The following is a 17,346-nucleotide window of genomic DNA, read 5'->3' as shown; positions in this document are numbered from 1 at the left end:
AATAATGTAATAGATATTTTGTATCATGAAAGTTTTGCTTGGGCTAACTCAGCTAAATTAATACTAGTAAACAGAACATAAACAAAATATATTAGACAATTTATATAACTTCAGTAGAAATGTTGATAAATCATCAGAGACTTCCAACAATTTCCCATAAAGAATTAATTTTGAACTACTGATTTTCTGCTTTAAGTGGCACTTAGAAAAGAAACTGGCTTATAGAAGGTCCTTATTTGCCTTCTAGGAGTAAGATCAGCTCTTCAGAGTCTATTGCTGAATGCCAAATTATGCAAGTAGAATTTTTTTTCAGTTATCTATTGTATAAAATTTATTTTTCATTACAAATGCATAATGTGTTTGGATCAAAACAATGTTAAACAATGACTGAGCAGACTGGAATGATTATTTCTTAGAATTTTTAAAAGTAAAAAAAAAAAGTTCACTTCAGTGATATCTGGCTTGGCTGAAATCAAGTAAGTGTGAAAAATTGTCTCAGCAATAAGACATTTTTGTCAGTAGTGTTACTGTTGTTGTTCTAAATTAATTCCTTCTTCTCTTAAACTTTTTTGTTCAGTTGTATTAATCGAGCTTTCTTGAAGTAATTCTGACACCCAAAAATCTAAGCATTTGTGATACATTGTGGAAGTCTGCTAGAAAGTGCTTGAAATCACCGTATCATAGAATGTTTTGGCAGGGAAAGGGCTTTAAATAGTATCAAGTTCCAATCCTCCTGGCATGGACAGGAACACCTTCCATTAATCAAATTGCCCAAATCTCTGTCCAGTATGCCCTTGAATACTTTCAAGAATGCAGCATCCACTGATTTTATTTTGTGTTGGGTTTTTTCTATCAGTGATGCAAGAGAACGTTAGGAATGAAGACACTGAAAAACCACATCATGAATGAAACACTTGACTCTGTAACCTAATATAATATATATTGTTTGTAGGTGATTATATTTGTATTCGGATACTTAGTCCCAGTGAAATTAAAAATATTTTATATGCATATTCTCCACTTAATGGGTGCTGAATTAGATGCATAAGCACAATTAAGGGAGAGGCAAAACTCCAGGGTATAACTCAGTTTTCACCCCTTGTCTGAAAGTTTGACAACTGGCTGCAGAGTAAGCAACAAGATTTCGTTCCGTAACATTCTGAAGAGAAGTGGGGAATGTGTGCCTCTTGCAGAGGTGAAGGGCTTTGACTCCTGAGTGAATTGCTCTCATCAAAAAGGCTCATGAGCAGCAGGAACTATCCTATATCTCTGAATCTACCACTTCTACTGTGGATCTGCTTTCTAAAGCTGCCTCTTGCACATTGTCTTCTACAATTGAAATCCTGTTTCTGTTGTTGGCTCAGCCATTGCGTTGCCTATTGGGATACATATCATAGCTTGTTGTAGCTAAAGGTGCCTAATGAAAGGATAAATATAAGGGATCATCTCTGTACCTTTTCCAGCAGGTGAGAAGAGGTGTAGAAATCTATCTTGGATGCCTACAGCCATTTATCTATGTCTAAGCCAAACCAATGTTTATAGCCCAAAGTAGTTCCTTACAAGACTTATGAGTCTCAATACAAATAAGCATTACGATTTTGATCTCTTCAAAATTCTTATAGACTACAGGCTAAAAGAAACTGAATTTTCTGTCATAGAAAATTAAAAAAAAAAAAAAAATCAGAAGAAAGCTAATTTATTTATTTTAATCCTGAAAACAGAAAAGCTGTTCAATCTGTCTGCTATGATCATTTGCAAAGATATTGACAGTAAACGGCTCAAGACAGTAACATTATATTAAAGGATATTTGTGTAATTATTTCATTTTTCATTTTTTGGGATAAATGGGATATGTTTGTGCTACATGGATATCCAGATATTAGCCAGCTGTAATGGTAGCCTTTAACATGCCACATGTATGTTTTCCTAATGTTTATCCTTTAGTGTTATGAAAACTACCAACCTTAACTTTGAATTGGCTCTTTGCTAGGATTGAAATCTTTTGGCAAACTGGTGATATCAAGTGTTGGGAAATTTTTGTGTGCATCTAGACTGGAATAGCATCATACTAGCATAGATTTCACAGGGCTGCAAACTTGATCTTTGGTTTGGACATAACTATTCAAAACTTGTCACCACTGCAGACTACTGTGAAGTACATTTTTAAATTGCTTGTTTAATGATAGTTTCTCATCTTGCACCACAAAACTATTATCCTTGAAAACTGGATGGTATAATTCTAGCATTGTATTGAAGGAAAAAAAGCTATGTTTAAAGACAAAAAAGGAAAAAAAAAAAGAAAAAAATTCATAGGGCAGTACAAATGATAGCTACTGAGTAAATTCAGAGGGGAACCAAAATTTAATTGGATCTGGAATCCTAATTAGTATCTCCAAACAGCTTTCCTGTTCAGTCACTGGTCTCAAAAAACAAGATAGCATGTCTAATGAAAGCTAATTTCAGGAAACTATATGAACTTCATAGCACTGTTAGCTAAAATGAACTACTGTCTGAGCTAGACTGAACACTAGAATACTGCAGAGCAATTAAGCAATTCAACCTTCCAGTCATTGTCTTGAATTAGTAAATTGTGCTTAATGAACACACAGATTGTTTTTGTCTGAAATACAAATTCTGAAAAAAATAACTTTTTGTGTGGTAGATGTTATTTGTATCGACATACATATCATCTTAACTCTTGGGAATTAATTCCAGGGAATAATCAAGTTCACTGCTAAATCATGTACTTCTTATTTCCATTTGTATATTTTCCTGTGTGATATTCAAAGGAGATGCAAGCAATGTCTGCTCTTGCAGCCTTCTGTTCAGCCAGCTCTGAAGCTTAGCTCATACACTTAGTTCTACCAGAGAGTAAGAAAGGCATGATATACTGTGGAGATTTTATTGCATTTTGCAATGTCTATATAAATCCTAATCTGAAGTTATCTCATAATGGACCAGAAACTGCACATTGAAAGCTGTCTGCACAAGCTTATGCAGGAATGCTTGTCTTAATAGCAAGCCCTTTGTGAACGCTTTGAAGAAGCTATGATAAACAGCTATCTGTAAAGAGTTTTTGGACATATAGGGAATAATTTCCTTTCTACATGAGAATAAGTAGAATCAACAGTTATCCTTCTCTGTGAGCTGTTAGATCACTCGCAATGAGCTACCAGCATTGATTCATTTGCTGTCGAAAATACTTGCTCTGGTCATCAATAAAATTTACTTTTTAAAATTGGCACCAGATATCAAATAAGTTCTCTATCAGCTTGTTTATCATTACAAGACTTAAATACTTTGGATCAAATCTGAAATATGTATAATGTTTGATTCTAAAAGTGGTGTGAAAAGAAATTATATCTGGAGAGAAAGTAAAGGTCAGGTGGAGGGAACTCTGAAGATTTGCCTTTACACATGGTTTCAAGTACTTGTCTGGCTTTAATTCTCTGTAAATGCTAATATCCACATTTCATAGACAGTAGCTTTGTTTCAAATGCTAATGGTAAGACATACTAAACACTGTAAGCAAGATTTCTGAATACCATAAGCAAACAAATACAAATAAAAACAAATACAAAGTAGGTGGAAGAAATATGACAGGTGAGGAACTAAGATACATAGAAGGACTATGCCATGGTTGAAATCCCTACTCAGAACTCCAGATTTCCCAGACACTGCAACAGGAATAGTTTTCTTCTCTGAGAAATATTTTCCATTTGCACTCATCTTTTCTTTAATGTGTATTAATGCTGCTCTGAACAATATGTGCCTAATATAATTTTGGTATGTGTATACACAAACAATTAATAGTATACCAAAAGAAACCTCTGATCTATCTTTCAGAGTGGTTCTTCATGTCTGACAGCTAAACTGTGCTGAACCTTAAGAAACTTAAATCTGTTTATTAAATGCAGATTTATAGGATACGTATCTCATATAAGATGAGTCTGTTGGAAATGCTGGATTATTTTGGCAGACGATAATTCTCAAAGAAAAGGCATTTTATGTCCACTCAGCATTTTGTTTTCTTCTGGAGAACTCCTAATAATCTTGCTATCTAAGGAACTGCAGGGTCATTTTGTGGCAGAAGAGATATATTTCTGACTGGGAGTGGGGTTTAGTTTGGTTTTTAGAGTGCATGTTTGTATTATAAATTGTAAAAAATATGATGCCAATGGATTAAAACGCATCAACTACTTTCTAGAATGCAAAAAAAAAAGATCAATGAAGTCTATCCAAACATGTCAAATATCTGAAATAAGTGTCTTGCATCCTAGAGAGAGAATAAAACCCAGAAACTTGCCTCCTTCTTATATTTTTGCTAGGTTATAGCTGGTATCTTAGATTAAGTAAACTAAAATCTTCAGTTGGAAAAAAAGGTCAAAGGCTAACCAACACATAGTTAAGGGAAGCTTAATATAAAACTTTGATAATAATGAATCAACATATCTCTTTTTTTTTTTTTTTTCCCAAGAACTTTACTTAGCATATCTCATTAATTAAGCACTAATATAACATAAATGTTTCTTTCTAGACTTTTCCTGATATCGCAGTGGGAAACTTAAATTTTTCCTAGCTACTACTGAATGAGATCTGTGCTGTGTAAACTTTGGGAAAAGAGAAAAGGAATATGACAAGGCAGCTGAGATCCAGTGAGGTCATGTTTCCAAATGTGTAAGGTCAAGCTCCATTTATTTCAGTGTCTTGTCTTTTGCACATCATAAAATCAGGCATGCAGAGCTTCCATTAATTTGTCATGTCCTGTGCACAGATCTCAAGACAGACAATACAGTTTCAGAGTAAAGAGCTGATCTTCTATCTAAAAACAACAAGAAATAGTGTAACGAATTTAAGAGTGTATCCAGATGCGAGAATGGTGGTTGGACAGAAGTGTAAAAAAATTTATCCTATCATCTTTCCCCATACAGATTTTACTACCAGATGGGAAAGAAGAGGAGGAAAGAAAAGCTCATTTTATAAAAATAGCTGCTTCTTGAATGTCTTCATATCATGTCACAGGATATTAATAATTTTTATCAAATGGAAAAGAAGTTTACTTATACCTCACTGTGCAGGAACACAGCTCAATATGTAGTAGTGCACTGCGAGGAGTTAAAAAATGTTGTTTTAATATATTTGATTTAGATAAAATCTCAGATAGTCTCTCTGAGTGTTCCCATTTCTCTACGTTACCTTGCAAGATTACCTTGCTGAAACTGTTTATAAAAAGGATAAAACATATCCTTTCGCAGTCATGGAGCAAATGGAGATAAGAACGGCCCCTTAGTGCAAAGCTGACCAGGGTGTTGGCATGTTAATATGTTATTCACTTACAAGTAGGAGAAAAATAAAAGAATTTGATACGCAAGCCTAGTGATCATTGGAGTACAAAGATTAACAAAAGTCTTTTTTCTCTAGAGTACTTTATTTACCTGCATTTTCATTCATTTAATCATTTGAGAATGAATGAAAATATATCAAAACAAAGAAGAAATTTTAAAAACCAGGAAAACTGAAGTATTTCAAAGCATCTTTTATTCTTAGTCAGCAGGACTGTGGAAAGAGTGGTGGTCCCACAACCTCATTTCACCACCACATGCCTCCAGTCCTATCTACCAAGTGCAGAAGGAAGCCAGAGCCCACATCAACAAGTACTCAAGTCTCTTTACTTCAGTTGCTAGTTTGCCAATCAGCTGCAGTATCTATCATGTACCAAGCTCACTGGTATGATTATGACACGAACCACCCTTCTCCCACAAATCTCTGAGTAGGCTTCAAATGAAATTTTCAGTCACTACTTACCAGCACTGGCTTTTAGCCAGTGATGCATTTTCTAGAGAATTTTCTAGAGGTAGAAAATAATCAAAAAGATTTTTGTTATAGTTTATGTACTTTTCTTGGGGATGAGGGGAGAAGAGGGAGGGTGTATATGTTTGGTGTTTTTTGTGTTTTGTGTTTTTGGTGGGTTTTTTTTGTTGTTTTTTTTTGGTTTTTTTTTTTTGTTTTGTTTGTTATAGTTTTTTTTTTATTTATTTATTTTGCTTTGTTTTTTTTTGTTTTTTTGTTATAGAAAAACTACACTAATAAAAGGGAAAGATCGTTCCTTAGTTACATGTCAGAGATGTAGACACCAGGTGTGTATAAAGTGCTATGTGATATTCTAAATTTTAGTAAACATGCTGAAAAACAGTGAGAAATAACTTTCAGGGTCTCCCAGCTCTCTTCACTGAGAACAACCCATATGAGATGTTCCTGGAAATGAAATGATAATTGATATATTTTCTTACAGACAAACATGACGTTGAAGTTCATGCACAAAATGTCAGTGTTTACAAGAACACCATTATCTCATTTCCAGTCATGCAAACTCTGATATTCTATGCTATGCATTGTAACACAAAATGACGAACATATAACATCTTTTTACTCCACCTCTCGGTAGTTGTTGCTGATTCGATCCAAACTGAGAGAGTACAAGAGGTCTCTTCCTCCCACGAATAGTCGCTCTTGATACTCATCCAGGAGCATTATATGAAGACCAAGATATCCAAACGGGCTATGAAAGACTGACGTCCTGTTTAAGTCCCAGAGCTCTGAAATGCAATCAGAGTGTGCGTGATAAATACCAAAGAGCTTAACATCATGGCTTCATTTTCATATTCTCCTAGGGAACTATACAAGAATTTGTGAGACATTAAAATGCTAATCATACAATCTTTGAGTAAGAAAGAGACACAAAACACCTGGGAACAATTTTCAAAATGAGCCAGCTCTCTAGGAGGCTTGCATATGAATCTTTACATCATAATCATTGTGCTCAATATATCAAAAGGTGAGGATGGGAGAGAGTAAGCTTTCTCAAAAACATTTTCTGAAAAGGAAAAAACACTGCTTGGAACATTAACTGTAAATGTGAAGAAAGGAATGAACAGATGCAAATTGAAAAATTACTGAAATTTTTTTCCTTGTTTTTCACTCAGGCACGTTGAACTGTATGCATATTGTATGCACAACATTGTTCTGCTTTTGTTTTTTGGGGGGATTCCATTGATTTTTTTAACCCCGGCACCATCTCAACTTAGTTCATGGAAAATATTGCCACTAAATTCAGTGAGAAGTGTACAAAGTCTGTGAAATGCATATTCATAATTTTCCAAGTGATTATTGATTTTGTCAGGAAATATGCTAAAGTGTTAAGGCAAGCTGGGGTTTAGCAGTTTATGGTCCCGGCTAAACTCACACAGAGAAAGTGAAATTCACCCTGTGTAATGTTGTAGAAACTTGGAATCAGGCCCCAAGAAGAATGAAAGAGGCAAGCAACCAGATTCTTCTTGAGAGCAGATGATTCAGGGCACAGTCTGGCTTGCAGTTCAGAGAGGCTGACAATCATTGCTTTGGGAAACCTCTAGAGAATTCATTACAGAGAGTGCCCTGGGACTGCCTCAAAAAGAGCAAAGCTGGGTGTGAAGAAAAGGAACTAGGTTCCTTTGGCTATATTGTGATGAATTTTTTTATTTAGAAGAAACAAAAGTCACTCGTGATAAAAGTCAGCAAATTCCCTTCAGTTTATCCTCACAACCATCCTTACTTGGAATAAATTTATCATTCAATAGCTATATTAGTATAAATTTTATCATTTTAATAAGAAATTTAGCATTCATTAAGTAGCTGAATTCAATCCAACAGACACATTTCCACAACTCATTTTCATTTTAAATTATTATTTATATACGTGGTGATGAAGCAGTTTAGTAATTCAGTAAATATGTTTTGTTGTAGTTGACCAAGTTCAGTTCAGGAGAGGTCAAAAGCAACTAGTTTCTTCAAGTGGTTCCCTAGATAATAAAATTTTTATTAAAGGAGTCATGCACCCTCACAACCGGTTTTTTTCCTAAGCTATCTTCAAAAATAATTAAAAATATGTGGAGAACATTTTTAATATCTAAGCTTTCTGTAATATTTTTAAACTGGAGAGGTCAAAACACTTGGCATGTGAGTGTGTCTGTCCTGATTTAAAAAACAGAAAAAGTAAGTTTTATTTGTCTAAACTTAATATACAGACCATTCTTGGCAGTGATGCACCTAGTGCAAGACTGCACAGCAATGAGTAGATGGTGCTTCTCTCACCAAGTAAATCCAACAGGCTGCTGTTTCAGAACATTTCTTGCTTGATATCAAACTAGGAATGGACTAAAATCAGAACTGGAAATAGCCCATTAGTCCCAAATAAAATATTTTTTTAAACATTTGTAAAACATCCAATGTATTTTGTTTTCAAGTTTGTCCAGAAACAAACAAACAAACAGACAATTACACTTCAAAATTCTAGCTATATCCAGCCACAAAAGTACATTGTAGTATCTTCATCTGCTTACTTTCATGCTATCTTGAAGGCAAATTTTTCATAACTGAGACAAAATTTCTTGACGTAGATCAGAGAGATCACTCACCTGTTTTCAATAAGAGTACTAAGCACTATGAATTCGTCTACCTGACTGTGTAAACTGGTAACTACTTGTATAAGAGACAGTCCTGCCAACCACACCTGCACATTTGTCTTCAGTGAACACTGAGAAAATTAAACACTTTTCAAGATCAAACTTGTAAAAAGAGTTATTACTAGCAAAGCCTCCACCAAAGCTATACTGGTGTGATTTTGCTGCGTGTGTTGAGGCCAGAAAATAAGTGACATGTGGAAAGGATTGGAAAACAAACAAGCAGAGAGACCTGGGGAGAAATTTGGTTACCGAAACACCAATGTACTAGTATTAAGTAGCTCCTTTGAAGGGTACTAGGATTTGTGGACTTTGTAGGATATCTATGATAAAAGGTTACAGAACATACTTAATACCAAGATAATAGACTGTGGATCTCTGCATTTTGCAGTGTTGAGATTCTCAGGGAATCATTGAAGTCAAAGCAAAACTGGGAACAAAATACTTAAGTTTAAAGCAGCTTTCCCTAAAGTCTACTCTCAGTTACTTTCAAGAAGCTTATGCTCACGAGACTTGGGCTTCTGGTCATGCCCACATCCTTAATTGAACAGTTCATTTTCCTTGATCATACCTAAATTTGAACATGAACCAAAAAGATGATGTTTTTCTAACTAATCCTAGGATTTAGTAGCTGCAATTATGCTGAGCACATCTAACACACTCACAAGATCAGATATTTCTTCTATTTTCTTTGAAAATCTGGCTACGGAATTGTAATGTTTCCTAATCCTTTAAAAATGTTCTAGAGACTAAATCTGTTACCTAAGAAATTCCTTCTCTAAATGCATTGAAACCCAGATATTCCTCTTTCCATAAAGAGGACAAATCCCAATACTAGCTACTAGATAGGGAAAGATGGATGCTTTCTCCATTTCCTATCGAAGTCATAGAGAAAGATCTTCAGGCTCAGGCAGAGTAAGCAGGAGGAAAGTGATAATGTAGCAGTTAGATTACTTTTCCAGGAAAGATGTTCTGGCCCAAGTGCTCAAAATGGTCTATGCATTTTGTACTAAGCAGTTAATGGATAAAATATATAAACTGATCTAGCAAGTGGTCAGGTCCTCTCACAGGATTGGCTGAGATTATAGCCGAGAAAAGCACAACAATTTATTGAGATTCTATAGATTTCTGTAGCAAAAAGCTCTTTCCCCATAAAGTTCTTATGTCAAAGAGCAAGAGAAAAAGAATAGTTTTTGAGAGATAATGTATTGTTAGTGCTCAACATAGAGGACAAAGAAGAAAAGACCATTCCTATGCCCTTAGGTGAAAATGGACCTTCACAATGGCTCAGAGCTATCATCCCCATATTTAGGAAAATGTTATTTAGTTATTGCACTATAGTGATTTTCCATTTTAATGTAAAAGTTCTATACCAGAAGTAAAAGTGCACCACTAAAATATCAGTGTTATTTTACTTCACAAAGAAATAACAGCTTCAGCATTTACATATTCTGTGATATTCATGTAAATCAGTGCATTTACAGTGAGATCCTTAAAGCAAGTCTGGGCTGCTAGATTATGTTTCACAAACGCACTACAGTATCTATGAAGAACAAATCTTGTTATTTCCTGCTTTAAATGTCGAGAATAAACCTGCAGATTTCTTGTCTGTCTGCCAATGCTTGCTGGCAAATATTCAGACTGATCTTCTTTACTGTACTTTTCCTTAAACAAATCTAATCCAGTGAACATATTCACATTATATCCTTTTGACAAGAAGGACTGTAGTTATTTGTTACGCATTGTTTGTTACATTTGTAATATCTGATTTTTTAATTTTTAATCTTTAGCATATAATTCTTTTAAAAATTGTGATAGAAGTTAATCCTTTATTTTTTTAAATAATTTTATCATTTTTATTCTGTCAAGATTTTTTTTAATGTAAGTGATAGATAACCAATATATAATTAGGACATTAAATGCAAAAAAAGTTGTTACTGCTTCAAAGTAGCTAGAATATAGTGAATTATCTTGTATAGCAGGTAACATTTTATCAGAAATTAAAAACAGAGGGAAGAAGACATATCTTCATATATGGGATACAGATAAATATCAATTCAGATATATACTTTTTTTTTTTCAGGTTGTGAAAAAGTTGCTGCTGTTCTGCTCTGTTCTCTGCAGCATTACATCACCACAACTGTAAAGTTGCTCTTGCCCTTTTTTGCCCTCACGAAAATCTTTGATTCCCCTTTCAAATTTTACAGAGATAGAGCCTCACCTCCCACACTGCTTAATTCTGTAGAACGTTCTTCTGGTGAAGATGTTATCCAGGTGCAGAGCACTGACAGATGAGTCTGGCACTTTGAACTTGTTGAGTACGTGATGTGGACATCTCAGTGCAGCTTTACAGGAAGAGGTAGCAATTGTCCCCATCAATATTATAAAAGGCCAGAAATATAAAGTCAAAGTAATATGAACACCTGAATAACATTTCATGTTTCCAGTGAGCAGCATAGTCCTAGACTATAAACATTATAGTGGAACAGATTTTTTAAGAATTTAGTGAGCTTTATTGAATTTCAGTTGATTCAGCTTTTTATTACATAGCTAATAACAACCAAAATCTGCTTACATATAACAAGAAAGGAATATAAACAAAACAGAGGAAAAACAAATAAAAAACATACAGAGACAGCCTGAAATATCTGTAACAGTTTATGAAACACAGATTAACAATAAGATCAGGCTATGCAAGTATCCTGCAGTTTAAACCACAAGTACTTAAAATAGGTTACTATCCAAGAGTACTTTGAAGAGTCATTCATCACAAGGACAAAAATATAATCTTACAAGTGGTTGGATAATTCTGACAAGGTTAAAACCTCTAAATGGCAATATTCCATGTAGAATTGTTAACAGGAGGCAGAAATGTTCTTCCCTAGGGAAAAAATAGAGATGGAAACTCACCTCAAAACTATTCTGCTGAAGATGAGCTAATGCATTAGCAATTTTTACTTTCCTGAGCTCACAGTCATCAGTCATCTCTGTTACTGCAAAACTGATTTCAGTCAGGACAATGATTGCCATGTAGCAGAGAGAGATGCTAACTCAGGTGAACCATTAAGCATTAGAAAAGGAACAGTGTAAATTGTCTAGAGACAGCTGAATTCAGTGAAGTTTGCTAGCAAAATCTGAGCTGAGATCAATAAAGGCAGGATTAATAGCAACTAGCAAACTAATTGAAAAATCTTGAATGTTGAAAATAATTATGAACGTTTCCGCTGTATTTTTAATACATGGGTCTTGATATATTTCAGGGCCTCATTTAAGGAACTTGAATTAGTAGGAGGTAAAATCTGTGAGTGAATCTGAAGTATGAACTTTCACTGCTTGAGGTTTAATCTTGTGGCTGCCAGGAAGATGCCTCAGAAACTTGGCAGGGCAGGAGAGAGAAAGTAAAGTCTAGTAATGACAAGCAGAAAGCCATTAGTCCATAACTACTCTCACATGATTCAACCTCTGCTCCTAACAGCAGGGAAGTCTTGCTATCTAGCTCTATTTGGGTAATGTAATTGGCTTCACGAAGTGAGCTGGTACAGCAAGTCCATGAAAAATGCTGTTTGGTGCTTTTCTAGGTGATTTTTCAGAATGTGTGGATATACTGATGAGATTAATTATAGTGAAAAGCAAACGTGCCTTTAAATATCTCTGTTTTTTACTTTGTTTAAATTGCAGAGGCAAAAATTTCTGCAATTATAAGGTATGGTTTGGGCAGATGAAAATATTTTTTATCCGTATGCAGAACAACCATGTCTCTTTCTTTAAAGCTATTGGAAAAAAAACCTATAAATAAAACGTGTAATGCGCCACAGAGTATATTTCTGTTTCTTCTACATCTATTTAGCTTATGGCAGAAAAAATTCAGTGAAATTTGAAAGCTTTTAACACAGCTAATCATGTTAGCTCATGTACTTATCCTTGATATTTCCATTTCACACTATTATATTTTCCTCTGTTATACTTAGCAAATATTTAGTTTTTCTTCCCTAGTGGCAAAACATTCAGTTACTGTCATTAAAACTATTCTGATTTTAGCCACTAAACAGAAATATAACCAATACAGATCTATAAATACATATTGTGTTGGTATGCTACATAATGCTAAAAAACAAAACATGAGCTTAAACAGCATTTAATGACATTTATAGTAATTTTTGGAAGTTTATCCAGTGAAACTGCACATCAAATTGAAAATAAACACATAATCTTCATGAGGGCTGGATTAATGACATAGTAAGCTATTTTTTTTTTCCAGAAGCACATTCTAATCTAGAAGAAATTCAATGCAGTGTAGTAAAATCTTAATATTTTTAGTATGTAATCAAACCTACCCAGTAATTATAGCAGGTTAACAGGCTGCCTTGAAAGAAAACTGTCACGGAGTTGACTAGATCAATCAATGTCCATGACAGGGGCGACAGGCCTCTGCCCTCCCCCCCCCACCCCAGTCCCACAAAAATGGGAAGGAAGGAAGGGAGGAAAAGAGCAGCAGCAACAATCTATGGAGGAAAACTTATTTTACTATAATATTGGAATACAAGATAACACAATATATACAATTTAATTGAAGTTGAGATTAATAAATCAGACAAGATAAGAGAGAGAGAGTTCTCGGGACCGAGTCAAACCTGAAAAGCTTGGAACGGCCAGGAAAGCACCTCCAGCACCCACTGCTAGGCAGCAAGAGAGAACCCCCCCCACCCGGAAGGGCCAGATCCCGTGACTGCTGTAATGTACAGGGATAGGTACCTGGGATTGGGGCAGTGACACTTTAATGCCCCGTACACTACATGATGTTTTGATGTGGAATACTGAAACCCAAAAACAAAAAAACAAAACAAACAAACAAACAAAAAAAAACATAGAACCATGACAAAAACTTATTTGTGAATTGATTTAATACATTTACAATACCTGTTAACAGTTGTGTAGTTTGCCGCACTGTCTTCTGAGCATAAAATATGTGACCTTCTAGATCCTTTTGTTATTTTCATTACCTGAACAGTAAACTTACTTTGGCTTCTAATATAAGGCCTAATCCAGAGCTCATTCATCATTTTGCCAGTTAAATTCACTGATTTTATCTAGGTAGCCACAGATGAAATAGTTTTGATATTGCATCCAACTAATAGACTTCCTCCTATATTTTATCCAAATCCACAAAATAACAAGCAAGGAATCATCTCAAAAAAGAGATAATAATGCCAGCACTAAAATGGCATTCAAAGGATAGTTGCTTTTGTGCATTCACATCATGCTCTGAATGGACTGGAATTTAGCATTAGTTTTCAGAAATTTTAAATTAAGCTTAATAAATAGATTTCATAATTACTCCTAAGTAACTGGATATTGTTTGCATAGTGGTGATACGTTCATTTTTTAAATTCAGTTTTATTCTAGATAGTAAATTTTGGCAAGTAGTCAAATTCTCTACAGTCGTGATGTGATTTTTTTTTCCCAGAAAATATAGATGTATCCCAAAAGTGTTCTCTGCCAATACATTTTAAAAACGTGGTTGTGGTAGAAAATATTAGACTGTATTCTGTGCTCATGCAAAATAAAATAATACCAAGTCCCCAGATCTCTGTCCAAAGTAGAGTAGATATTTACTTATGTGAGCAGTATTAAATCAGTATAATGAGACTGCCTAAAATCCTCTGGTGATTTCAAATCCCAATGATTTTTATCTCCTTAATGAGTTATTTTTAAAGCTGGTTATAAGAAATTGTAATTATATAGATAATAATTATCATTGGTATTATCATTCAATTTTTTTAATGTAGAATTTTTGATAGAACATTTGCTAAATGCACTTTTTACAAAAACAATCAATTAAAAATATAAATCAGAGTTTTTTAATATGAAATTATTCCAGTCTAAGGGTAACACAGACATCCATGAAATAGTTCTTGGACATGTTATCCACTTCACCTAAGGTATTGCTAAGAAAGAAACCATACAGACATATACGCTTTTTACATTATGCTCAGATAAAATGCTTTGCATTATATTAAATATCTTAATAGTGTTAACAAGTGAAAAAATTGATTTATAAAACTCTTGAGATTTAGCAGAAACATATGGTTCAAATAATCACAGCTCTCTTCTGATGAAATGCAGGCAGTCCAGTCTCTTCAGAGCTTGATTTATTAAGGTGCACCACTTACTACACGCTTATTACCACACCAATCTGGGAAGAGGAGCATTCTTCCAATGGAGGGATCCAGTGTTTTGACAGAAAAAGAATCTGGTTCTTTCATTTAAAGCGAAGAAGCCAGAAGTCAGTATTTTATACCATTCAAAATGAGTGTTAAATTGAATTTCCTTTGAAAATACGGATGAAAACGATCTATCCCATGTGATTTTCAGGGGCATATGTTCTTGGGCATGATGGTATGTGATTGACAGTATACCTTAAGACTATCTGGAATCATCAATGTGATAAAAAAAAAGAATGAAGGCAAAAGGAGGCATTGTAAGAAATGCAAGAAAAAGAAGAGGGAAAATAGACATGGAAAGAACAAAAAGGATGAAAGGGAACTTTCAAGTTATTTTTTTTTCTACCACATCAATTACTCCCAGCAGATGCAGCTTTTAAGATAATATTCCATAGGTGAATTAAAAAAGATTTTCAACATGCACTGAAATAAACTCATATTTCTCTGAGCACCAGTGAATGGAGCTTTGTGGAAATTAATATATTGTTACCACAAAGTCTGTTCTCTTTAATTGACCAGAACAGCTTCTCCGAAGAAGATTAAATTAACAGAAAGGAGTAGAGCATTCAGCTACTATACTTAGTTTCTTCAGAAATCCTACCTTAATTTGAGATATCTGACACTAACCTATCCATGATTTTGTTCTGTTTTTCTTTATGTGTCCCAAATACCTTTGAATGTGAATAAATACTGAATAAATCAAAGGTCTGCTTGTTTTCCCAATTTAACTGTCTTATTTTATTCTGAAATGGATTTTTATGAAAGAATTCAATTTCTTAAATTGTAGGGAGGAAAACGTCTTATTCAAGTTTTGTTTTGATTGATGGCTTGTTTATGATGTTATCCCTCTTCATTTTTTTATCAGAACAAGAGAAAAAGTTATTTCAATGACATTTCAAAATTATTTTGTATAAGGACATAAAGATTTATAATAAGGAAATTTAATAAGTTTTAGACAGTTAAATGTAATTGAATTCTATCATAACATGCATTCTATACAAGAATAAATGTTGTATTTTGTCAAAATTTGTAACTGTAAGCCCTGAAATGAAAAAAATCTTTGTCTCTACCTTTTCTTTACCAAGAATGACTAATTGATTGTAAATTAGTTAGTACACTAAATGCTGGATGAAGGAAACAGAGAAAAATTGTATTTGAATAACTTGGGAAATGTGTTTGAAAAATTTCAGAATCAATTACACTTTGGAAATAGTAGCAGTCAAAACCTGCAACATTTTTGCATTTGATTTTAAGGCCACTGGAACTCATCAGAGTTGATCTTAAGCACTGTAACCAGAGAATAAAAGTCAACATTGGTTAGCTATTAGTGACCTCAAAACTATTACAAATGATACTGTGAACCACTGCATATTATCCTTAGACTTTCACATATCTGTGCAACCATTCCCCAACACTTTTCCCGCACTATTCCTAGGCAGATTTTGCAAGTCAGAGGGATAAGTCTAGCATTTATTCATAAGTTAATGGTACATTTGATGTAAATAATATGACTGATCATCTGTAAATTCTTACAGTAAATTTTGGTATGATTTTGATACATCTAACAGAGTCAGATTTGTTCCTAGTGAATTTCATATGTACTTTATGCTCCTAAAGCCTTCATATTTTAGAAAAATACCCACTGATAATAAAAGTCCTGTCAAATTGTAAAGAAATCTACAAAGAAATCTACATGTAAAGAGGAGAAAGTATCTGACCAAATTACAAGTAACATCTCTATAACCTCATGTGACCTGATGTAAACACAAAATAATCACAAGCCATTCATCCTTCAAAACACAACCTTGCTATTACCCTGTCCTGATTCAGGCTGCATGTAATGTAGAAGTATTACAAATTTATTGAGTTTTCCTACATTATTTTCTTCTTCATTGTACCTTTAGAAATTCACCTTTATCTTCATGCTTGTTTAGGTGCTTAACTTTGGAGTTCTTAGGGTCATCCTGTCTTTTCTTGTTTTAGCTGACTTTACAAAAAGAAATTAATGAAGTATTTTCATTAATAGTCTTTTTTTTCTCACAAGAACTCTTGCTTTTTATAGTATAAAGATACAATATAAATCAGAGGTTGACACATTTTTGTATACTGACATTGAAATAATTCTTATTGACCTTGTGCAAAATCCATAACAACCTATAGATTATTTTACCCAGCACTGCAAAAATAATCCTTTTCACTAAGAGTTTGCATTTTAAACTAGAAGACACAATGCAAGAGGAAATGATTAAATTATGAAGATGGGGAAAAAGAGAAAGGAACAATTTTTTATTTCACCAAATTCTTCAGGGCTTGGTTTTATCCATCTGTGATCTACAAGATCATTCAGGTAGACTACATAACAATGGGAAGCTTCATATTTTGAATGCATTTTGAATGGATGGCTGACAGGGCTACTGCTATCCTGTTATGAGAATTTGCTTTCAGAAAAAAAGGAGAATGCACATGAGATATTAGAACTGTGAGGAAATTCCTTTCTGGCATTGAAAGAATTTTTTTTGACCTTGAAAAATGCCAAAATAGGATACAATTGTCAAATATGGAACTATTTTCATATTGACCTAATGGAAGTATTTTGATAATTTTGCATATTGTATTTTGATTAATGC

At 33.9% G+C, this 17,346-nt stretch overlaps 1 protein-coding gene across 3 annotated transcripts in view; it reads right to left on the bottom strand.

The window, feature by feature from the left end:
• Positions 1–17,346, bottom strand: part of SEMA3E (semaphorin 3E) — a 130,528-nt gene that overhangs the window by 59,913 nt on the left and 53,269 nt on the right. The window contains exons 1-2 of one of the 3 annotated variants that reach the window (XM_042815736.1): positions 13,130–13,171; positions 6,436–6,596 (exon numbers count right to left, since the gene is read on the bottom strand). In XM_042815736.1, coding sequence (XP_042671670.1) covers positions 6,436–6,531 — 96 coding nt within the window. In that variant the 5' untranslated portion in view covers positions 6,532–6,596; positions 13,130–13,171. Of the gene's footprint in view, positions 1–6,435; positions 6,597–10,719; positions 10,814–13,129; positions 13,172–17,346 lie in introns of those variants that run through there. The other 2 variants (XM_042815735.1, XM_042815734.1) reach the window with 2 other exon arrangements.

This window comes from Centrocercus urophasianus, unplaced genomic scaffold, assembly GCF_019232065.1.
Source record: "Centrocercus urophasianus isolate 14NV4802_14NV808 unplaced genomic scaffold, USGS_Curo_1.0 seq_15, whole genome shotgun sequence".
In the NCBI taxonomy this organism is placed as follows: Eukaryota; Metazoa; Chordata; class Aves; order Galliformes; family Phasianidae; genus Centrocercus; species Centrocercus urophasianus.
The sequence above is the reverse complement of the archived record's forward strand: the minus strand, read 5'-3'. Positions and strand labels throughout refer to the sequence as shown.